The sequence below is a fragment of the Phodopus roborovskii genome, unplaced genomic scaffold (assembly GCF_943737965.1).
Source record: "Phodopus roborovskii unplaced genomic scaffold, PHOROB, whole genome shotgun sequence".
Classification (NCBI taxonomy): Eukaryota; Metazoa; Chordata; class Mammalia; order Rodentia; family Cricetidae; genus Phodopus; species Phodopus roborovskii.
This window is the reverse complement of record NW_026126651.1, coordinates 1,879,031-1,901,338: the sequence shown is the minus strand read 5'-3', so window position 1 is coordinate 1,901,338 and position 22,308 is coordinate 1,879,031. Positions and strand designations below refer to the sequence as shown.

The following is a 22,308-nucleotide window of genomic DNA, read 5'->3' as shown; positions in this document are numbered from 1 at the left end:
TCCAGAAGGACGAGAATGGCTCTAGTCCCTGCAGGGCAGCATGGGACCAAGTACAGGGTCGCCAGGAAGAGAGGGCCACTAAAGGAGGGCGCAGTGGAGGCGGCGCTGGAGGCTTGCTTCACTCCACACTGTCGCCCTCAACCCCAGGTGACCATGGAGGAGGAAGATGAGTCTCGAGGTAAAGCAGAGGAGTCGGGAGAGGATCGGGGCGACGGTCCACCTGACAGAGATCCTGCCCTTTCTCCTTCTGCCTTTATCCTGGTAAGACAGCTGGGGCTGAGGGTCTGGAACCTGGAGGAAATGGGTCCCTGTAGGGCCCGTGGTCTGGCTGTGGGCTGCCTGGCAGAGGTTACAGAAGTCTCTTCCCTGACACCCCTGATTTTTAATCCCCCCTTTCTCAGCGGGCCATTCAGCAGGCTGTGGGAAGCTCCCTGCAGGGGGATCTGCCTCCTGAAAAAGGTAAGAGGTCTAGTCCTTTCAGGCCCTTACCCCTACCCCTCCTCTGGGCTTGGTATCTTGGTTCTTCCTGAGGCTTCATGAGTGTCGGGCCAGGGTCAGGAGTGACAGGGGACTAGGTTTGCAGGAGGAAGGCCAGGTTGGCAGGGGACCAGCAGACCTACAACATAGGGAAATGGTGTCAGTGTGGCCTCAGGGCTGCTGAGAGCTTGTGAGCAGGGTAGCAGGACACTTGGTAGGCAGGAAACATCTAGACCCAGGGTCAAGCTGAGACATCTCTTTCGGTAATTCAGTGGGTGTAGGCTGGGTTGGGGGAGCTCGGGTTGTGCCCTAATTGGGAGGTGGTAGATACTGGGCAGCAATTGTTAGGTCTGGTCCTGGCCTGTGTTCTGCACAGCCTCACATTGAGTCCCACCTCACTTCAATGTCTTTCCAGATGCCTCTAGGTGCCATGGCCTTCGATGGAGGCGCTGCTGCCGGAGTCCACGGTCAGAGCCTCGCTCACAGGAGTCAGGGGGTGCTGACACAGCCACTGTGAGTACCACATCCTGGGGCCTGCAAGACAACGGAACTGGGGATCTGTATCCCTGGGTCTGGGGTAACTCTGTGGGCAGTGATGGGAGTCTGGGGACCGGATCCCAGACTAAGCTGCTGCCAGAGACCACGAAGGGTAAGGTTGGTTGGATCCCTGAATGTCCTTGGGGAACGTTGGTGGGTCCCTGAGAGGCTAGAACTACTGGGCAGGTTTTGGTGTGAGTGTCAACAGAACAGAGCCCAACCTGGCCCTTCCAGGTTTTGGACACAGCTGCAGACAGCTTTCTTGTGGGGCTGGTGAACATCCTGGATCCACCAGATACCTGGGTCCCCAGCCGCTTGGACCTGCGACCTGGCGAGTAAGAATCTGGGCAGTTGAAGGTGGGGGTGACTGTAACCTTGAGGGCTGTGGCACTGCCAGGACTCACCATCTCCTTCGCTTTGCAGAAGTGAAGACATGCTTGAGCTGGTAGCTGAGGTCCGCATTGGTGACAGGGACCCCATGCCTCTACCTGTGCCCAGCCTTCTGCCCCGCCTCAGGGCCTGGAGGACAGGAAAAACGGGTATGTGGTCTTGGAGTTGTGTGGAAATTAACTGTTTTTATGGGTGTTAACGGTGCTGGGTACTGGACTTTGGGGGAGTCTCACATATGCGCAGCAGGCAATCCGCCACCAAGCTAAGCCCTAGCCTCACGTAAGCGATTTGTACTGAAGACAGTAAGGATGGCTATGATGTTAGATGCGAGTTAGTGCATATGGGAAGAGAGCATGGTGATTATGTAGGCGCATCAAGCGTGCCGGTACCTACTGCATGGCCAGCTGACTGCTAGTGTCTGAGTTGGGGTTCAGCTTTGGGGGGCCTGGCCACATCTTGAGTCTGAGGGAAAGGCAGGCGTTCGGGTTGTGTGCTGTGGTTGTGTAGGAGCTAGAATCTGCTTCGCACTGTGCTGCTGGTAGGTGCCCAGTGCCCTCCGAGCACAGTGGCACCAGTGAACACCTAAGGTTGGGCCCTGCCTCAGGCTCCCCTGTGACCTTTGGTTTTGTGCTGCTGGTGGTGTGTAAGCCCCAGCAGGCTACCCTCCCTCTGTGTGTGCTTTTACAAGGGCAGCAGAGAGACAGGCCTGTGCCCAGGTTGGGTCCCAGTGCCATAAAGAGCTGTGACCCCGCCGAGACGGGTCACAGGGACTTTGTCCCTTTTCTTCTCGGTTGTGAGGGGCATGTGTTCCGATGGCCCCATAGAGGCCTGCAGCAGCCCGGGTCCTCATCCACAGTCTCCGCAGCCGCTGGCGGGCTGACGGGAGAGTATGTGGGGCTCAGAGTACAGGACTGGCCTGGGTGACAACCAGGCGATCTCACTCCAGAACCCAGCCCCAGAGGCTGCAGAGGATGAGCGTCTGTTCACACAGACAAGAGGCTCCTGCCCGGGATGTATATTATGGGGCCAGCTGGTCTCCTGGGGACTCTAAACCCATGCTGGCGTTTTGTTGGTTTTTGTGTGTTTTTTGAGATGGGGTCTTGCACTGTTACTCAGGCTGGCCTGGAACTTGGGGCAGTCCTGCCACACCCTCCCCTGTGCTGGGATTGCAGTCTTGGGCCACCACCATGTGTCTTTTTTTTTTAATCTTGGCAGTGGGGTGTTTGGTGTGGTCAGGTGGCCCACGGACCCTGAATTCAGGCTCTCCTGCTTCAGCCTCTGGGTTTAGGGCTGTGGCTTCGCACTGTTTGTGGGTCTTTCTAGATTAGTTTTGTGTTTTGGTTTTTCCAGACAGGGTTTCTCTCTGTAGCTTTGGAGCCTGTCCTGGAACTCGCTCTGTAGACCAGGCTGGCCTCAAATTCATGGAGATCTGTCTGCATCTGCTTCCCAAGTGCTGGGATTAAAGGCCTGCACCACCACCGCCTTGCCAGACTGATTGCATAGAAGGAATCCAAAGATGGGTTGAGCTAGGGGCCTGTGGTCACGTGACCAGAGAGTGTTATGACCTGAGTCTCCATGAGGGGCTGGCACAGTCCTCGCTGGCTCCCATGCTTAGATACGTCGTCTGAGTCTAGGCTCAGCCCTTGCTGCTTTGTGCCCCGGTGCAGTGGGGTAAACTAAGGAGACTTGCAGAGTCTGTCCTGTGAAAAGGGGCAAGTACTCCCTGATGCCCCTATTGGTTGGTGGCTCTTGTTTCTTAGCTCTTGGGTGCAGGTTGGGGGCAAAAGCTTGGAAGGGCTCTTGCCTTGCCAGGGCTCTGGTGTTGCCATTTCATGGTCTAAGCTGCCTCTTCTCGACAGCAGGTTCACCTCATGTAGGAGGCCGCTAGCTAGCTCTTCTGTCCTGTGGGGACATCACTGCCATTGGTCAAGGCAGACTGTTGGCTTTAGGGCCAACTGGTGGTGTGGGAGATTACGTCATTGCACCTTCAGGGCTCAAGTGTGGAGTGGAGGACCATTTTCCTGCTGTATTGGATGACCACACAAATGCTAGGCCAGAGCTCTGCCACTGCATACCCGAGTCCCTAACCTCACTAAACAGCAACCCCTATTCCTTAATTGCCTGGTAATAATAAATAATAAATAGGTTCTGCTAGAGATGTAACCCTTACCACCCCAGCCTGTTGTACTTGCAGTTTTTTCCTGCGTGACCAAAGTCGGAGGAGGGTCAGGATGGGGTTGGGGGCAACTGTTGCAGTGGCCGGTGCAGGCCTCTGCACCGGAAGACGAGCGGGGTGGTACTGACTGTGCCTACCCTGTTCTTTGCAGTTTCTCCACAGTCTCACGCTTCTCGGCCTGCCTGTGCCCGACACCTCCTCACCTTGGGCACAGGGGATGGAGGGCCTGCCCCTCCTCCTGCTCCCTCCTCTGCCTCCTCCTCGCCTTCCCCTTCCCCATCCTCTTCCTCGCCATCTCCCCCTCCTCCTCCTCCGCCCCCTCCAGCCCTGCCTGCCCCGAGGTTCGACATCTATGACCCCTTCCACCCCACCGATGAGGCCTACTCCCCGCCGCCAGCCCCGGAGCAAAAGTATGACCCCTTCGAGCCCACAGGCTCCAACCCTAGTTCATCCGCGGGGAGCCCCTCACCAGAGGAGGAGGAGGAAGAGGAGGAGGAAGAGGAGGGTCTGTCACAGAGCATCAGCCGCATCTCAGAGACCCTGGCAGGCATCTACGATGACAACAGCTTGAGCCAGGACTTCCCAGGTGACGACAGCCCCCGCCCGGAGCCCCCACCCCCGCAGACGCTGGGAGCCCCAGGGACACCACCGCAGGCAGACTCCACGAGGGTCGAAGGGGCCCCCCGCCGCAGGGTCTTCGTGGTGGGACCTGAGGTTGAGGCCTGTCTTGAGGGCAAGGTGTCAGTGGAAGTAGTGACAGCTGGTGGACCAGCGCTGCCACTGCCACCGCTACCCCCGACTGATCCCGAGATCGAGGAGGGCGAGATTGTGCAGCCCGAGGAGGAGCCCAGGGTCTCGGTGTCACTGTTCCGGGCTGGGCGCCCTCGTCAGCCTCCAGCCTCGGTAGCCACCCTTGCTTCAGTGGCCACTCCTGCTGCGCCCGCAGCCTCTGCCCCACGTGCCCCTGAGGGCGACGACTTCTTGTCCCTGCATGCTGACTCTGATGGCGAAGGCGCACTGCAGGTGGACCTGGGTGAGCCGCCTGCACCTCCGGCTGCAGATGCACGCTGGGGCGGCCTGGACCTGCGCCGCAAAATCCTAACGCAGCGACGTGAGCGCTACCGCCAGCGCTCGGCTTCTCCAGGCCCACCGCCCGCACGCAAAAAGGCCCGACGAGAGCGGCAGCGCAGCGGGGACCCGGCCCCACCCGACTCGCCAGCCTGGGATGCCAAGAAGCATCGCTCACGGGAGCGCAAGCTTAGTTCGCACAGTGCTGCCCGCCGGCGCTCACGGTCTCGTTCCCGCCGCCGGTCTCGCTCGCGCAGTGCTGATCGGAGACGCGGGGGCCACCGGTCACGCTCCCGGGAGAAGCGCAGGCGCCGACGGCGCTCAGCCTCCCCACCCCCGGCTGCATCTTCCTCTTCATCCTCGCGGCGTGAGCGGCACCGTGGCAAGCGCCGCGAGGGTGGCAAGAAGAAGAAGAAGCGATCGCGCTCACGGGCCGAGAAGCGCGCTGGGGACGTGGAGAAGTTGCCTGCACCTGGGCCACCCTCAGGGTCTGACCGTGACAGCCGGCGCCGTGGGGCCGTGCCGCCCTCTATCCAGGACCTCACCGACCACGACCTGTTTGCCATCAAGCGGACCATCACGGTGGGCCGCCCAGACAAGGCAGAGCCGCGTGCACCTTCGCCAGCACCTGCCATGTCCCCAAAGCGGGAGGTTCTCTATGACTCTGATGGTCTGAGTGCCGATGAGCGGGGTGGCAAGGGAGACAAGGAGCGGAGGCGTTCAGGGGCTGCATCCTCATCCTCGTCTTCAAGGGAGAAAGGATCTCGACGGAAGGCGCTTGATGGGGGGGACCGGGGCCGAGACAGGGATCGGTCATCCAAGAAGACGCGGCCACCTAAGGACTCAGCGCCTGGTTCGGGGCCACTGCCCAAGGCCCCGCTAAGCAGCGGCTCCTCCTCGTCGTCGTCGTCCTGCTCCTCGCGCAAGGTGAAACTGCAGTCCAAGGTGGCTGTGCTCATCCGAGAGGGGGTCAGCAGTACCACCCCTGCCAAGGACTCCTCCTCTTCAGGCCTGGGCTCCATTGGGGTCAAGTTTAGCCGAGACCGTGAGAGCCGCTCGCCATTCCTTAAGCCAGATGAGCGGGCTCCTGCAGAGGTGGCCAAGGTGGCCCCTGGCAGCACCAAGCCCAAAAAGACCAAGGCCAAGGCCAAGGCCGGGGCCAAGAAAGCCAAGGGGACCAAGGGGAAGACGAAGCCGTCGAAGACCCGGAAGAAGATCCGCAGCGGAGGCAGTAGCACGGCCAGCGGTGGGCCCGGTTCATTGAAGAAGTCCAAGGCGGACAGCTGCAGCCAGGCAGCCAGTGTCAAGGGGACAGAGGAGACATCATGGTCTGGGGAGGAGCGGACCACCAAGGCCCCCGGTACGCCACCACCTAAGGTAGCCCCCCCCCCACCCGCACTCACCCCGGACTCCCAGACCGTGGACAGCAGCTGCAAGACTCCCGAAGTCTCCTTCCTGCCCGAAGAAGCCGCTGAGGACACTGGGGTCCGAGTAGGGGCGGAGGAGGAGGAGGAAGAGGAGGAGGAGGAGGAAGAGGAGGAGCAGCAGCCTGCTACTACCACAGCCACCAGCACCGCCGCAGCCGCCCCAAGTACGGCTCCCAGTGCCGGGTCTACAGCTGGCGACTCTGGCGCAGAGGATGGGCCAGCCGCTAGGGTCTCCCAGCTGCCCACGCTACCCCCACCCATGCCCTGGAACCTTCCTGCTGGTGTGGACTGCACCACCAGCGGTGTCCTGGCCTGTGAGTCTTGTGAAGTGGGGAGAGGAAAGAAGGGATGGCTGGGTCGGGTTGGGTGGGTGGAGCAGGGCGGAGTCCAGTCCAGTCTGGGACCTGTAGGGAGCAGTGTGAGGTGGCTAGCACAGAGTGCGGAGTTTGAGCAGGGCGCTGGCGGCCGCCTGGCTGGGGGAAAGCTGGGACGAGGGTGGGTCAGGGAGCGGATGTTACTCCACATCGTACTTTGGTCCCCGCCCCTGCATGTACATACACCCCGTGAGTCGTAAGGACATTGGGGTCTGTGGTCTTTTTTTCTGTTGGGAGCTGAGGTTTTACAGTCCTGGGATCAAGTGGGGGCCCTGGCAGCGTCAGAGTCGGGTGAGCTTTGCTACCCATCCCATCCTGATCTGATACCAGCACTGATTGATTGTCATGTCTCTGTCCATTGCAGTGACTGCACTGCTGTTCAAGATGGAAGAGGCCAACCTGGCCAGCCGAGCAAAGGCCCAGGAGCTGATCCAGGCCACCAACCAGGTGGGCTCCCATGGGGAAGAGTCCCCACAGCCCCTTCTTTTGTCCATTGCCTCGGGGTAGGAGAGGAACTACAACTCCCAGCAGGCCTTAGGGCAAGGTATTGGCCAGAAGAGGAGCCTATTGCTCTCTTAACATTGGGAAATTTGAGGGAACAGAGGGGTACAAAAATCCCCTCTTCCCTTCTACCTTCCTTGGCTCATCATACTCTCTTCTCACAGATCCTCAGCCATCGGAAGCCACCCTCCACTCTGGGGGTGACACCAGCTCCTGTACCCACTTCTCTGGGCCTGCCCCCAGGCCCTTCCAGCTACCTGCTTCCTGGCAGCCTCCCCATAGGGGGCTGTGGCTCCACCCCTCCTACCCCCACTGGCCTGGCCCCTGCATCTGACAGGAGAGAGGGCAGCAGCAGCTCAGAGGGGCGCGGCGACACCGACAAGGTGAGGGGACTGGGGACGAGAGAGGGCTAGGTGACCGGGGCAGGGTGCTGGGCGGCCACAAGAGCCAGGGTAGACACGCAGCTCGGTACTGAAGAGGCCCTGGGTTCCACCCTCAGCCCCAGATAGAAAGAACTAACCTGTGTAAAGAATTGAAAGTATTTATAGTTTGTAAACGCACATATGTTTATAAACACCACCTTTAATGTTGCTCCCCACTGTTGTGTAACTGGGGGATGGTGGTTTTTGGAAGAAAATCAAGCACTTAGGGTTGAGCTGGCCATACATAGAGATCAGGCCTGGAGCCCTAGCCTTTGTGAAGACTGAGAGGCAAGGGTGACGGCGTTGCGCCATCCCTGGCTGGAGTGAGGGCCCTGCAGGTGCAAAGGGAGAATGGCGTTTGGCCGCTGCCCCCTGGCCTTGGCCTGCTTCCTTTAAACCCTGTCCAGGTGGCTTTACCTGGTCATGGCCCTGACGTCACTGTCTGAAGGCACTGGCTGCCCATGCTGCGCCTCTCATTGGCTGAGGAACAGGCTTGCATTGAAACAGATGGCCTCAGCTCACCTAGTCCCTGGCTTGTGAACATTCCTTTGCCCTGCCAGCCAGGCCTCTGGCACGGTTTTGTACTGATGATCTTCTCTTGGCAAGTGTGTGGTGTAGTGTAGCAAGCAGCCCCTTTTATGTTACAGAGCTGAAACTGGCTCTGCCTGTAGCTGGGACCAAAGCAGGTATTGTAGTGCCCTGCTCTCCGCCTACACGTACCTTGCTGCGGGCCCAGGCTCTGTCCCACCTGTCTCTGGCCTCCATGCACTTGTTTTGGGAAAGCAGCTCTGCCTGTGGTCACGGATGCTGCTTTCCCAGGAAGCTCGGCCTCCCGGCACAGCCCCCCTTTATGGTGTGCCCCGTTTTTCCATGAGTCAGTCACAGGGTCTAGTTCCCCGGTGGTAGAAGACCGGGCCCCCGTGACGCTGACCACCTTAGCAGCCTGAGCCCTGAGCCCAGCCTGTGCTTCTCCAGGCACAGGCGACGTGGACCAGAGCAGAGTGGGAGCAGCCACGCTGGGTGCCCCTGCCACTTCAGAAGGTCCACAGCCAGAATAAGCCTGTCAGGCCTGCTTAGGGAGAGTCCTGACCAGCTGTGTGTGGGACACACGCCTCTGATCCTACCGCTTGAGACTGAGGCAGGAGATTTAAAAGTTGAAGGCAAGAATGGGCCACTTAGAGACACTACCTAGAAAGCAAGCTGGGGCTGGGCGTAGAGCAGCTGCACTCCCAAGCCCCGCCCCGTCCCAGACCCAGCACTGCCTGGAAGGAACAGCATTGTTTGACTGGGTTTGTCTGCCAGCACACTGCCGGGCCTGGCCAGCACAGGGTGAGGGCACTGCAGGTCTCCTCGCCTGCCTGGTCTTTACTGTCCTCGTCCCGTCCCACAGTATCTGAAGAAGCTGCACACACAGGAGCGGGCGGTGGAAGAGGTGAAGTTGGCCATCAAGCCATACTACCAGAAGAAAGACATCACCAAGGAGGAGTACAAGGACATCCTGAGGAAGGCTGTCCACAAGGTGGGATGGGGGCCTGGGTCCCGGAGAGGAGAGGGGTCCAGGGTGGCCGTCACTGAGCCAGGGTGGAGGGTGCCTTGGGCTGGCAGGGACTCAGCTGCCCCTGGCTCCGCAGATCTGCCACAGCAAAAGCGGAGAGATCAACCCTGTCAAGGTGGGCAACCTGGTGAGGGCCTACGTCCAGCGCTACCGCTACTTCCGCAAGCACGGGCGCAAGCCGGGGGACCCCCCAGGACCCCCTCGGCCACCCAAGGAGCCAGGGCCCCCAGACAAGGGTGGCCCAGGCCTGCCCTTGCCCCCTCTCTGAGACTTCATACCCTGTTCCTGCGCCTCCGAGACTCTGGACATATTTATGGCTCCACTTCCTCCACTAACCCCCCAGTGGGGTGATGGGGTCACTGTGAGGAAGAGGACAGCCCCACCCAGCCCTGCCCCTGCCCGTTACCCCGGCCCCGTAGCCTACCCCCAAGGCCTCAGCCCCTGTCATGACCCCTCCAATTTCATTAAAGATTTCATGAAATGTAGCCGGTGTAGTGGTGCACACTTAAGCAGCCCGATCTCAGTTCAAGGACAGCCAGGGCTACAGAGAGATTGTATCTTCATAAAATGCTCTTTTCTTTTCAGGAGGAAAGGGTTGTGGGGGGCAACACGAAGGGGCCACACCAGACCCAGGAATAGGGTGGTGACAGGAGGCAGGGCCCCGCTAGTGACACTGCAGCTGACCCCATTGAGTGGCCTCCGGCGTCAGCAGCTGAGAGGCTGCAGTGGCCCAACCCATGATCCTAGAAGGAAACCGAGGCCAACAAGAGCTGCATGTGAGCCCGTCTGCCCCACAGTGTGTTTTAGCTGCCGTTCATCGCTACCTGGTCCTGCCTGCCTCTTGCTTTCTTTGTGATACTTTCTCCAGGACCTCGGAGAGAGGCCAAGAGCTGGTAGCCTCGTTGTGCCGGCTCGGCTCCTTGTGCCTCACTCACCTACACTCGGCTGCACATGGGAAACACAATGGGCTGCACAATAATCACCAGCTTGGGGTCAGTGTAACACAGACAGACATGTGATGGTGGCATAAACTGCTTTATTGGTGGCCGCGAAGCAGGGGCTTAGGTGTCTCCAGTGGCCTGAAAATCCATGTCCTCCACCAAGTCCTGGAGGTAGGCCTTGTATTGGTCAGAAGTGAGGGAGATAGGCTGGCTATTGGAGATGTGCAAGTCCACGGTTCTCAGAGAGGAGGCTCCCCCTTCCCGGGCCATCTCTAACAGCTCCTTGAGACACGTGGGAACAACCTACACAGGGGCAGGAAGGAGCCAGGGTAAATCTCCAAACAGCTGCAAGCCCCCAGCACAGCACAGGGTGGACCTTCCCTCAGCCCAGGGCTGCAGTGGGGCCCCTGGGAGCTGGACACTCCCAGCTACGGGGCCCAGGGTCGTCATGATGTGATGGGTAGACCCTGTGGAGGATGGGAACTGCGCCACTGTAAGAGCCCTGTTGGAGTTGTGGTTTCTTGGTAGGGGTGGGGGGGGCTTTTGGGAGCTTTAGTCCCAGGCTGCTGCTGGGTTCCTCCACAAATGGGCCCTCCCAGCCCCAGAAGCACAAGACAGCTGGCACCTTGACCATCACAAGCCTCTTGACCCACGGCTGGTCCTGGGGCCACGACTCCCCCACACAGAACCACAGAGTGTAGCGTGGGGAGTGTCCACTTCCTTCCATGAAGGCGATCAGATCTGGGAACCCAGGAGTCAGGTCAGAGAGGAAGGGACGACTCTACCCTTTTCATACACTCAACTTGCTGTCTTCCCTGGTAACGCACTCTACCACCACAGGCACTGTCTATCTGGAAAAGTCCCTGCCACACAACTCCTCATCCATGCCCCCGCCTTCCTTCTGCAGCGCTGTGGAAGTGAGATGCCAGCCCACTCCACCCAGAGGCTCAGCAGTGAGGAGGAGGGATTTCCTAGGAGCTCAGGGCTTTGGAGGCCCAGTGCAACATGAAGCTGGTTCCTCCTCACAGCTGGCATCCTAGCACTTAGGAGGCTTGGGCTACAAGTGAGACCCTTTCTCAAAATAGCTTTAAAATTCTCCATCAGCACTTGGCTCTTCTGGGTTCTCAACAGACCTATGTGTTTGTCCCATGGCAGATGCTGGGCTCATCGCTCCACAAAACTGCCGGGCAGCAGAACCCTAGGGACTTAACTTTTCCTGTAATTTGCCAAATCCTCAGCCCCATCACCATTCCTGTATTTACTATAATATGGTTGCCAGAGCTTCTTATGGTGCCTGTACTCCATTAGGTCCAACAGTTACAGCAGCCAGTCCCCCTGGTGGTAACAGCCTTTGTCACAGAACAGAGTAGCAAGGCTTTGAGTTCAACCAACCACCATGGTCTGTCAATTCCCATAGGGTACTCACCTGTCACAAAGGGCCCAAGGTCGAACACGCCTCCATCCTTGTCCTTGGGGACCTCTCCATCAGGCCCTCGCCCGCTGTCTGGAAGCAGCTCCTCGCCCAGAGCCCAGAAGGAATGAGAGTGACCCAGACGCTGGGCCCAGAGACACTGCCCTGACCTCCACAGTGCCAGCCCCTTGCCCAGCCCCTTGAGTACATGCCTCACATACTCCCTGGCAAGTCTGTCTGTCAGAAGCTCCTCAGGGTCTGGCAGGGTGACTGGCTGCCCAGGCAGTGTCCTGTTACTGTCGGTGGTGCCCACCAGCCGAAGGCCCCCAGGGCAAAAGAGCGTCTGCTGGAAGGCCTGGCGGCCTCGATAGAAGGCAGTCACTTCGAACTCCCATTCTGCGAGGGGCACGAAAGGGGAGACGTGAGGACCAGGGTGAGGACTGCCGTCCTTGCTGCAGCCTCCCTGCCCCATCGCCAGCACTCACGCTCCTCAGCTAGCAGCTGCCTCAGAGGGTTTTCCCGGGGTGCCAGGTGCGGGAAGTTGTCCAAATTGGGGCTCAGCAGTAGTTGAGAGTGATCAGGAACAATAGCCTGGCCTGAGGACCCCTCATCTGGGAGGGGCCTCAAGACCAAGTCACCCAGTAATTCCAAGAGGTCTTCCTGGAGGAAGTCAACAGCCTCAGGCAGAGGAGGAGGTCCGGGGTAAAAGCTGGGGGTGGGGACGGACAGGGCAAGGGTGAAGCACAGAACTGGTCCCTCCTCACCTGGGGATCAGACACACTGCTTATGCCACTGCTATCAGGGGAGGGCTCCAGATGTACAAAGTCTCTTGCTGCTGTCCAGAGAAAGGGTGAGTAGAAGGAAGGGCAGAGGTCCTCCTGATCCCAAGGGTCCTGTGACCCCCGCCCGACCCAGCCTGGTTACACACCTGGTGTCACAAACTCATACACTTTATGAGGGTCAAAAGGGTCCTTGCTCTGGTCATCAGCTAATCGCAGCACTTCCTTCCGGTTCAGGGCTGACCGGAAGTTCCTCTTCCAGGTCGACAGGTCCGGCTTATCCTTCCCTGGGGTGTAGGCGCCACTGGCTTCGGCCCAAGCCTGACATCAATGATTCCAGGATAGGAGGGGAGATGACTTAGACTCTGCCCCAAGGTCCTGACATCTCCCACCATGTTCCATCCTGTGGTTTCAGACCCAAGGTCCGTCTCACATTCACTGTGCGCCTGGGCTTTCCATCCCCATCTCTAACCTCTACTTTCTGCACCAAAAGGAATCCCCTTTGGTTTTGAAAGGGTTTCTCACACACTAACCAAAGCTGAGCCCCTGCTGATGCCTCCAGAGTGCTGGGATCACAAACTGCCACCATGTCCTCCAGCCTTGTTTTTCCTAAGCCATCCTTCTAGGACTGGGTGGTACCTCCCGCCACGACAACCTCTGGGGACCAGTCTCACATTCTATTACTGTCTCTAGTCCATGCTAAGTTAATAACCCATCCACAAGGCATTCTCAGACCTTAAGGTTTGAGGGTTCTAAAATCAAGAGCCTACTCCCAAAGATCTCCAACCCTCTGTAGCAGTAATTCTCAACCTTCTTAATACTGTGACCTTCTAATATAGTTCATGCTGTGATGACCTCAACCATATAATGATTTTCGTCACTACTTAGTAACTGTAGTTTTGCTACTGTTTATGTATCGTAATGTAAATATCTGATATGCAAACCCTGTGGAAAGGTCTCGACCCACAGGTTGAGAATCACTGCTATGGCCACCCTTAAGCAATCCAAAGGCCTTTAATCCCAGCACTCGGGAGGCAGAGGCAGGCGGATCTCTGTGAGTTCGAGACCAGCCTGATCTACAAGAGCTAGTTCCAGGATAGGCTCCAAAGTCATAGAGAAAACCCTGTCTCGAAAAAACAAAATAAGCAATCCAAATTTAATTTCCGGGTTCTATTCTTGGAGTCTGCCAATCAGTTCCTGTCCATCCCACTAGTCCCACCCACCTTCATTAGCAAGACCCCGCCCCTGCCTAGCCACGCCCAGGAACGCCTCTCTGAAGTCTCCCAAAGCCTTCCGGCCCCAGCACCTGGAAGATGCCAAAGTCAGCCATTTGGGCGTCCTGCCGTAAGCCATGCTTCCATGGAATCCGGAACCGAGTGCGGCTCTCATCCAGCCAGGCCACGCCTTCCAGCTGCCCCAGGTCCAGCTGCGACACCAGCCAGGGCAAGATCCGCGGTTTCGGGGTTCCCATGCTCGGGCCTGCGCATACGGGGCAGTTCGTGAGCCTGCGTGTCATAGGGCAAACGCACTCAAACCTCTCTGACCCGCCACAGCGCAAATCTTTCACCCATGCTTCCGTGGGGTACAAATGGGAAACTCCTTCCCACCTTTCATCCCCATTGGGACCGCCTTTGCTACCCTAGCGCCTTCGGTAGAAACTATGCCTACCCACGAATTCCTTCTCCTTTACCAGTGTAAACCCCTCTACTATCCCCAGCAGGTAACCCACTAACAGGGTGGAGTCTCTTTCCATAGTCTTTCCGAGACCGTGACTGCTCCCTTACCTACAGTTCCCTTGCACTGAAACCCCGTGCTTATTTCCAGAGTATTCTCTCAAGTGCCCCCAAGTGCAGTCGCCTCTCTCCAGCCTTCTTCTATTTTGATTTTTCTATATCCTTTTTTACGGATGTTACGAGACAGGGTCTTAGTACGTAGCATAGGCTGGTCTTGAACTCACTATGCAATCCAGGCTGGCCTGGGACTCACTACGTGGCCCAGGCTGGCCTGAACTCCACTGTAAACAAAGGTAGCCTCAAACGTATTCGGGAGCCAGGCCGGATTTCAACTCACGTAGCCCAGGCTAGTCGGGAGCTCATCCTGTGGTCCAGCTTGGCCCGGCTGTCTCTCACTGTGGAGCAGACTGGCCTTGAACTTGCGGCAACATTACTACCTTCGGCCTCCGACCTCGGCCGGCCCGTCTGGTTCTCGGCAGCCGAGCACCTGCGCGTCGGGGCTGCCCCAGCCTGCGCCCTGAGGCCGCCACCCGCCCGGTTCTTCCGCGTTACCTACCGGGGAGGGATCGCGCGCCCCTGGGGCTTCAGGGCTCCCAGTACTCCTGAGTCTCGCAGCCACGCACCCTGCCCCTCCTGTCAGCTAAGCCTCCGAGCGCTGGGACTTGCTTCTCTAACCGTATTTTGAGGTAGAAACAATTTTCTCATAATTTGGGTAAGAATCGCAAACGCCGAGAAGAAACTTCTGGGCGCAACCCAACTCTCGATGCCCTCTTTTGGCCTTTCCGCCCACAGGCATGCTGGGAACGCCGTATGCAAATGAGCTGCACCACAACGCCACGCCCCTTCAATGTTGGGGCGGTTGCCAGGTCGGCCCAGTGCGCAGGCGCGGGAAAGTTGAATTTACGAAGAAAAGTTGGTAGAAATTGAGTGAAAGCGCGGGAGCCAGCGCCAGCGCGACTAGAGCAGAACCCAGAACCAGGTGAGCGTGGTGCCAGCAAGAGACTGGAACAGAAAGGGGAGGGAACCAGTTTCATACGCGGCCACAGCCAGTCCTGCCTCTGACGTTCGAGCACCCGGGGTCTCCGGTGCTAGCCAGAGGTAGTTAGAACTACATCTCCCAGCAGGCTGTTCGGCGAAAAGCGGGGAAATCGGGCCAATGTGTGCCGCAGAGCGTACTGGGATTGGTAGTTCTTTATCCGCTAAGGACTTAAATACCTGAATGAGTGGACCTTTCAGGATGCAGGGCTGGGAGTTCCAAACCCCATCCCCTGTCCTGGATGTAGGAGTTTAAGCACTCAGCTTCCTCCTGCCTTAAAACCTCCTCTTTCCAGTCCCCCTTTCCTCGACGGAATCAACTGTCCCAGTGACCAACTTTTCTGTCTCCCGAGTTCTGGCGCCCTCTTCATTCAGGGACTCGGAAGTTTGAGTTTATCACCACACTTGGGTTCATCCTCCGTTTTCTCCTTCAGCTGCTTCCATGGCCGGCTCTGAAGAGCTGGGGCTCCGAGAGGACACCCTGAGGGTTCTGGCTGCCTTCCTGAGGCGCGGTGAAGCGGCTGGGTCCCCTGTCCCAGCTCCACCCAGGTGAGTGAGTGGCCTCTGCCCCAGGGTCAGCTTTTAATGGAAGGTCTTCCCCAGCCTCGGTCCTGGTCCCAGCCTGTCTCCTCCTTTCAGCTCTGACCCCATATACCTATCTCGAGTTTCGAGAGTGATCTTCCATGGGGTCAGTCCAAGGTTCTTGTCCCTAGGAGCCCTGCCCAAGAGGAGCCAACAGATTTCCTGAGCCGCCTCCGAAGATGCCTCCCTTGTCCCCTGGGGAGAGGAGCCCCTCCCCCGGAGTCCTCCCGACCCTGCTTTCTTCCCCTACGCCCCTGTTATGGCTCTCAGCCTGGTAAGAGATTTACCCGGGTCACTTGTGAAACTTTAATGGCTAGGAACTTTGGTTACAAAATCCAGACAGTACAAGGTGAACACCGCTCAGTTTTAGCACAGGCCATAAGTAACCCCCTCCTCTGTCGGGCTTCTTTCTAGGCAGTGTTGAGGCAGAGTCACACTTGCTGGAGCCGTCCTGCAACAGGCCGCCTCCTACTGAAATCACAGGCATTTCATTTTGGGTTTTTGTTGTTGTTCTTGTTTGTTTTCGAGACAGGGTTTCTCTGTGTAGGTTTGGCTGGCCTGGAACTCGCTCTGTAGACCAGGCTGGCCTAGAACTCACAGAGATCACCTGCCTCAGCCTCCCGTATGCTGGGATTAAAGGCCTGAGGCACCACTGCCCAGCTCTCTGCTTAGAAGTCTACCTTCCAGTTCTGTGGTTGACCAGCCAGAGGGTGCTCTGGCTCCCTTCTTAGGGAAGTATCTTTCCTTACTTAGTGCTTCCCTGGCTCTTAGGGAAGAGTTCTCTGTAACAGGGGCCATGGTTGTTAATCACAGCTCACTGGCCAGTTGGTAATCTGACTGGGCAAATCTCCTCCTTGTTCCCCCTTTTTTCAAGTGGCAGATAAAGACTGTAAGAAGGAGTATCAGTACTTGACTAATGATGGTCAGTAGCCCTGGGTGTGGGGGTGCATTGCTGTAGTCAGCAGGTGGGAGGCTGAGGCAGGAGGATTGCTGTGAGTTTAAGGCCAGCCTGGATTACAGAAAGCTAATGAGTCAGTAGAGTGCCTGCCTGGCATGCAAGGGGCCCTGTGTGCCGTTGCCAACAGCACGTAAGGCAATGGTGGCACACATCGGGGAGCAGAGGAGAGTCCCCTCCCACCACCTCCCAGCCCATTAGCTCTTATAACTTATTTTATTCATTTATTTTTCTTATTTTACATAGAGACCCCAGTTCCCTCTCCCTCCCTCCCATGCCCCTGGACCATCCTCCCATCCCACCCCACCCCCCACTCCACAGGGAGGGTGATGCCTGGAAAGGCTACCTCTAATGCCCTTCCCTGACAATGAGATGATTTATTTATTTTGTTTTGGGGACAGGGTTTCTGTGTGACTTTGGAGGCTGTCCTGGATTATAGCTTATTTTAATTTTTCTTTTCATGTAGGGCTGGCTTCGCGGCTTTTCCCTTTCTTTCATTCTGTATGTCCTGTTCCCCTGCTTACTCCGTGGCTGGCTGGCATGCTCCTCTCTCCCTTCTCTCTGGAGCCTAGATTTCCTCTTCCTACTCATTCTCTCTGCCTTCCAGCTCCTGCCTGTCCCTCTGCTGCATAGCTATTGGCCATTCCTCTTTTTATTAGACCAATCAGGTGCAAGCAAAGCAACACCTCTTTAGATAAACAAATGCAGCATAAACAAATGTACCACATCTTTGCCTAGTGAGCGTAATACTCCACAGCCATAGTGGAACTCACTCTGTACACCAGGCTGGCCTCAAATCTACAGAGATCCACCTGCCTCTGGCTCCTGAGTGCTGGGATTAAAGCCGTGGGCCACCATGAAGAGCATTGGATCTCGTGGATGTGGAGTTAAAGGAACTTGGGAGCCACCATGTAGGTGGTGGGAATTGAACCCAGATCTTCTGGAAGAGCAGCCACTAAACTGCTAGGTCATTCAGCCTCTGGTGTGCTTTTGTAGCCTTCATGGGCACCACACACCCAAGTGGTACACAGACACACATGCAGGCTGAACACCCACATATGTAGTATTAAGAAATAATTCTAAAGGACACACGTGATTAGATGGCTCACCTCAGCTGTGGAGCTGAGTCTGGTCACTTGCTGCCTGTGACCTGTGACCTGGACCAGGGGTAAGGTGCTCATGGCAGGGTGCTATGTGTTTGCCCTTATTGGGTAAAATAATCTCCAGAGTCTAGGTTGAACATTCTGTTTAATTTGAGGGTGCAACAAAGTAGAAAGGCTGAGGATTTTGACATCTTCTACCAAATTCTCTCATGGCCTCAGTTTACCCTTGTGAGATGGAAATTGTTCCTGTCTAGTAAGATGGTGTGGAGGATAGAATCCGTAGCATCCTGTTCTGTAGGCGCAAAGACTTATTCTTTCCACCAGGCCCAGCTACTTCAGACTTCTATGCCCTGGTCGCCCAGCGTCTGGAACAGTTGGTCCAAGAGCAACTGAGGTCTCCGCCCAGCCCAGGTAGGTGGCGGAGGAGTCTAGAGACCAGAGAGAGCGCCAGTGAAGCCAGGCCTCTCCTTAGTGCAGCTCTCTTCTGCCTCCAGAGTTCCAGGGCCCTCCGTCCACAGAAAAGGAAGCCCTGCTGAGGAGGCTGGTAGCCTTGTTGGAGGAGGAGGCAGAAGTCATCAACCAAAAGGTGATGGATGGATGGGCCTGTGCTCCATGCCTTGGAGAGCGCAGCTGTGGGGTAGGGCAGAGGCAGGAGCTGTGTTGTCTTGGTGAAGGGTGAGGCTCCGGGGCTCCAGTGAACACTATATCATTCTTGCCGGAGCTTTGGAGCCTCACCACAGTAGGACTTGAAACCAGTGCCCTTCATGGACCGTCAGCATGCAAGGGGGATCTAGTCAACAGAACCCACCAGAGGCATTAGCGATTGGCTCAGTGACGGAGCCCTTGCCTAGCAAGCTGAGGTCCTTAACTCTGCTCTCCCTTACCCTCTCCCCCAACTAAAATACTCAAAACCAAAGAACAGCAAACAAACAGAAACTTGAGCCAGGTAAGAGACTGGCTGTTAGCAGGTGTGTAACATTTGATTGTAGTGAACATGGTGGCACACAACTTTCCTCCCAGCACTCTTGGAATGTGAGGCAGGAGGATTGCCACTAGTTCAAAGTTAGCCTGAGCTCCAGAGAGAGTTCCAGGACAGCCCAGGCTATACGGGTGACCTTGTTTTAACAAAACAAGGTGGGACTTGGGTGCACACTTTTAATCCCAGTAGTTGGGAGGCAGAGGCAGTGGATCTCTGTGAGTTCAAGACCAGCCAGGGCTACATAATAAAGCCCTGTCTCTAAAACAAACAAAACAGCCCCGACTGACTACAAAGGAGGAAATGCCACTAGAGGTGGGCATTGCTTCCGAGTTCCTTGGAATCTGACATAACATCGATTATCTGTGTAGAAAACAAAAGCCTCAGCCAGGCAGTGGTGGCACACACCTTTATTCCCAGCACTCAGAGGCAGAGGCAGCCGGGTCTCTGTGAGTTTGAGAACTACAGAGCTAGTTCCAGGACAGCCTTCAAAGCCACAGAGAAACCCTGTCTCAAAGAACCAAGGGGAAAAAAAAAGAAAAAGAAAAAAGAAAACAACTCTTTTTCCTCTTTCTTGAGACAGGGCTGTCCCAGAACTCTCAGTAGATCAGGTTGGCCTTGAACTCAGAGATCCACCTGACTCTTCCTCCCGAGTGCTGGGATCACATCAGTAGAGGGCACCAGCTCGAATTATAGATGGTTGAGCCACCATGTGCTGGGACTTGAACTCAGACCCTCTGGAAGAACAGTCGATGCTCTTAACCTCTGAGCCATCTCGCCACCCCGCTCAGGGACTCTTGACTATAGGAGAATTTACTGTTTAGAACTCAGAACTGTACTTGCCTCCGAGTCTAGGCCCCCTCCCTGGGAGCCCACTGGTTAAGGCCATGGAGCTTAGAAGCAGTAACTAACACTGCCCCCCCCCCCCCCCCCCAGCTAGCTTCTGACCCAGCTCTGCACCGTAGACTGGCTCGCCTGTCCGCTGGCTCATTTGCCCGCCTTGTGGAACTCTTCTCCAGCCGGGAAGTCAGCTCCTCCCCAAACCGTGCGAGCCCTTCGCTGTCGTGCCCAGCACCCCCACCGCCATCCCCGGAACCGCTGGCCCGCCTGGCTTTGGCCATGGAGCTGAGTCGGCGCGTGGCCGGACTCGGGGGTACCCTGGCTGGCCTCAGCGTGGAGCATGTACACAGCTTTGCGCCCTGGATTCAGGCCCATGGGGGCTGGGTAAGTGGCACACACCCTGCCAGGCTTCAGTTTACCTACTGCCATCTGATGGGCGATAGCTTAGGTTTCCTTCCAGAATTTCCAGCTCTTCCATTCACCTCATGTGTTTATTGAGCACTTGCTGTGTGCCAGGCACGTTGCTGAGTTCTGATGCCCATCATGATCTAGCAGTTGTGAGAATAGCTCATATAGCTCCCCAGTCCCCTTATCTTTTTAGGGTGATTAGTGGATTCTTCAGGGATGCTTGTGACCTCTGCTTCCTATGCTGATAATCAGCCCGGTGAGGTCTTCCCTGGACCCTATTTACTATTTTATACACAAAGTAGAAATAAATCTACTTGGCATAGTACCTTACTTTTAATCCCAGGACCCAGGCAAGCACATTTCTATGAGGTCAAGGCCAGTCGGGATAGATATAGGGAATTCCAAACCAGCTAGAGCTATATGGTGAGACCTGGGAGGTGAGGGAATAAGGGGGCATTGGATGGTGCCTAGTGGCACAGGCCTGTCACCCCAGGTACCAAAGAATGTGCAGGTTTAGCCAGGCAGTGGTGGCACACGCCTTTAATCCGAACACTTGAGAGGCAGAGGCAGGCGGATCTCTGTGAGTTTGAGGCCAGCCTGGTCTACAGAGCAAGTTTTAGGACAGGCTCTGAAGCAATACAGAGAAACCCTGTCTCAGGAAAAAAAGCAAAAACCATGAAGGTTTAAAGACACCCCGGCTTCAGAGTAGGTTCAAGGTTAGCCTAGGCAACTGAATGAGATCTTGTCTCAGAATATTAACAAATGAAGGTTGGGATAAACGTCAGTGGTAGAGTCCAGCACATCAGAAGGGGAGAAAAGGACACACAGCCATGGGAGGGCCTTTGATCACCCTGAGATGGGCACTCTGGATACAGATTGTCTGTGCATTGCCCCATCTAGCCTTGGGGATGGACCTGGAGAGGCCTGGAGGTGGGTGCTAGTCCCAGCAGGAAGGACTGTGGATTCCAGTGGTTGATGAGGCTGTAGGTTCTCTCAAGACTGAATATGGGCACCAGGCCAAAGATGCTGTTATCGGTAGGGTTCCTCCTGCATCCCCTGGGATAGGGAGGTAGGGAGTCATGGAGGAGTCCAGACCACACTGGAGCAGAATGCGGAGAGGATGGACATGTGGGCTCCTCCAAGAAGCTGGCATACCTGCTTCTTTTAGCAGACGACAAGAGCTCATGGGGAGGCCAGAGGCTGGCCACAGTTAAAGGACAGGCCTTTGAGCAGACTGAAACCAGCTCAGAATAGCCAGCGCTGAATTACCTGTCCCACTTTGTGTCTGTCAGTGTCTTCCCATCCCTAGTGGGCACCTGGTCCCATCTCTCTGGGCCCCAGTCTCCTTCCCTGTATCACAGAGTGGTGTCATGGCTCTCTGTCCCCTACAGGCAGGCATCCTGGCCATCTCTCCTGTGGACTTGAACTTACCCTTGGACTGAGGCCCCCTCTGAAGCCACTGCAAGACCGGCCTCAGGGTCTGATGACACACACATTTCCTCTCAGGGCTGTGGGGTGGTGGCTGCTATGCCGCTTTTTTTTTGCCAAAAAGATTGTTTAGAGATGTCTCCATATTAAAAGCTTTGTTCTTCACCTAGAGCACTCAAGTGTTTGTTGAGTGTGTGAGTTTACATGTGTGTACATGTGCATTTGAGTGGACTGGAATATATATGGAGACGAGAGGTCAAGGTTGGGGTCTTTATCACTCTACCTACTTTTTTCTTTGGTTAAAGCTGGGGTCTCTCTGTGTGGCCCTGGTTTTCCTGTGACTCATGATTCCTGAGTGCTGGGATTCACACCCTGTGGCAGCACTCAGGAGGCAGAGGCAGGCAGATCTCTGAGTTGGAGGCCAGCCTGGTCTACAGAGTGAGTTCCAGGACAGCTGGGGCTACATAGAGAAACCCTGTCTTTAAAAAAATCAAATTAAGACCAGGCGTTGGTGGCACCCACCTTTAGTCCAAGCCCTTAGGAGGCAGAGGCAGCCAACTCTCTCTGAGTTCCAGGCCAGCCTGGTCTACAGAGCAAGTTCCAGGTCAGGCTCCAAAGCTCCACAGAGAACCCTGTCTTGAAAAAGAAAAGTCAAAGATTATTAATTTTTATGTGTATGTATGTGTATTTTTATGTGTATGTATGTATGTGTATTACATGTGTGCAGTGCCTACAGAGGCTACAAAAAAGGTATAACACAGTGATCTCCAAGCCTGTGTGTGTGTGTGTGTGTGTGTGTGTGTGTATGTGTGTGTGTGTGTATGTGTGTGTGTATGTGTGTGTGTATGTGTGTGTGTGTGTATGTGTGTGTGTGTATGTGTGTGTATGAGTGTGTGTGTGTATGTGTCTGTGTGTGTATGTATGTGTATGTGTGAGTGTGTGTGTGTATGAGTGTGTGAGTGTGTGTGTATGTGTGTGTGAGTGTGTGTATGTGTGTGAGTGTGTATGTGTGTGTGAGTGTGTGTATGTGTGTGAGTGTGTATGTGTGTGTGAGTGCGTGTATGTGTGTGTGAGTATGTGTGTGTGAGTGTGTGTGTGTATGTGTGAGTGTGTGTATGTGTGTGTGTGTGTGTGTGTATGTGTGTGTGTGTGTGTGTGTGTGTGTAAGTACAAGGGAGGAAGGTGCCAGG

At 56.1% G+C, this 22,308-nt stretch overlaps 3 protein-coding genes across 8 annotated transcripts; 2 read left to right on the top strand and 1 right to left on the bottom strand.

Moving 5' to 3' along the window:
* Positions 1–9,364, top strand: Scaf1 (SR-related CTD associated factor 1). The gene is made up of 10 exons (XM_051174390.1): positions 1–261; positions 402–459; positions 893–990; positions 1,249–1,349; positions 1,438–1,553; positions 3,732–6,389; positions 6,814–6,896; positions 7,115–7,333; positions 8,763–8,891; positions 9,004–9,364. Exons 1-10 carry the CDS (start codon positions 16–18, stop codon positions 9,193–9,195), a joined length of 3,900 nt encoding a protein of 1,299 aa, XP_051030347.1. The 5' UTR covers positions 1–15; the 3' UTR covers positions 9,196–9,364.
* A 582-nt stretch (positions 9,365–9,946) lies between these two features.
* On the bottom strand, positions 9,947–14,551 carry Irf3 (interferon regulatory factor 3). Of its 5 annotated transcripts, none has more exons than XM_051174153.1 (8): positions 14,348–14,551; positions 13,365–13,563; positions 12,208–12,379; positions 12,044–12,114; positions 11,765–11,939; positions 11,295–11,675; positions 10,494–10,609; positions 9,947–10,171 (listed from the first exon to the last, which is right to left on the bottom strand). In XM_051174153.1, exons 2-8 carry the CDS (start codon positions 13,527–13,529, stop codon positions 9,989–9,991), a joined length of 1,263 nt encoding a protein of 420 aa, XP_051030110.1. In that variant the 5' UTR covers positions 13,530–13,563; positions 14,348–14,551; the 3' UTR covers positions 9,947–9,988. The 5 variants fall into 5 exon arrangements, with proteins under 5 accessions (XP_051030110.1, XP_051030107.1, XP_051030111.1 ...); XM_051174150.1 differs by having other exon boundaries at positions 13,365–13,537; XM_051174154.1 differs by having other exon boundaries at positions 12,044–12,111; positions 13,365–13,537.
* Positions 14,552–14,706: 155 nt separating this feature from the next.
* On the top strand, positions 14,707–21,254 carry Bcl2l12 (BCL2 like 12). Of its 2 annotated transcripts, none has more exons than XR_007833668.1 (7): positions 14,707–14,770; positions 15,261–15,375; positions 15,540–15,682; positions 17,791–17,877; positions 17,961–18,052; positions 19,383–19,666; positions 21,082–21,146. XR_007833668.1 is itself a non-coding variant. In XM_051174148.1 (7 exons), exons 2-7 carry the CDS (start codon positions 15,269–15,271, stop codon positions 21,130–21,132), a joined length of 768 nt encoding a protein of 255 aa, XP_051030105.1. In that variant the 5' UTR covers positions 14,707–14,770; positions 15,261–15,268; the 3' UTR covers positions 21,133–21,254. The 2 variants fall into 2 exon arrangements, 1 of the variants encoding a protein (XP_051030105.1); XM_051174148.1 differs by having other exon boundaries at positions 19,379–19,666; positions 21,082–21,254.
* The last annotated feature ends 1,054 nt before the right edge of the window (positions 21,255–22,308 follow it).

Bases quoted from the DNA above. Each gene is read 5' to 3' on its own strand.
- Scaf1 (XM_051174390.1), top strand. From the start codon at position 16: ATGGCTCTAGTCCCTGCAGGGCAGCATGGGACCAAGTACAGGGTCGCC. The intron at 991-1,248 runs GTGAGTACCACA...TGGCCCTTCCAG, and splicing joins GGGGTGCTGACACAGCCACT to GTTTTGGACACAGCTGCAGA. The intron at 7,334-8,762 runs GTGAGGGGACTG...CCCGTCCCACAG, and splicing joins GGCGCGGCGACACCGACAAG to TATCTGAAGAAGCTGCACAC.
- Irf3 (XM_051174153.1), bottom strand. From the start codon at position 13,529: ATGGGAACCCCGAAACCGCGGATCTTGCCCTGGCTGGTGTCGCAGCTG. The intron at 11,940-12,043 runs GTGAGGAGGGAC...GACTTCCTCCAG, and splicing joins GCAGTGTGTCTGATCCCCAG to GAAGACCTCTTGGAATTACT. The intron at 10,610-11,294 runs GTGAGTACCCTA...CTGGGTTCCCAG, and splicing joins CCTTGGGCCCTTTGTGACAG to ATCTGATCGCCTTCATGGAA.
- Bcl2l12 (XM_051174148.1), top strand. From the start codon at position 15,269: ATGGCCGGCTCTGAAGAGCTGGGGCTCCGAGAGGACACCCTGAGGGTT. The intron at 18,053-19,378 runs GTGATGGATGGA...CCCCCCCCCCAG, and splicing joins CAGAAGTCATCAACCAAAAG to CTAGCTTCTGACCCAGCTCT. The intron at 19,667-21,081 runs GTAAGTGGCACA...TGTCCCCTACAG, and splicing joins TTCAGGCCCATGGGGGCTGG to GCAGGCATCCTGGCCATCTC.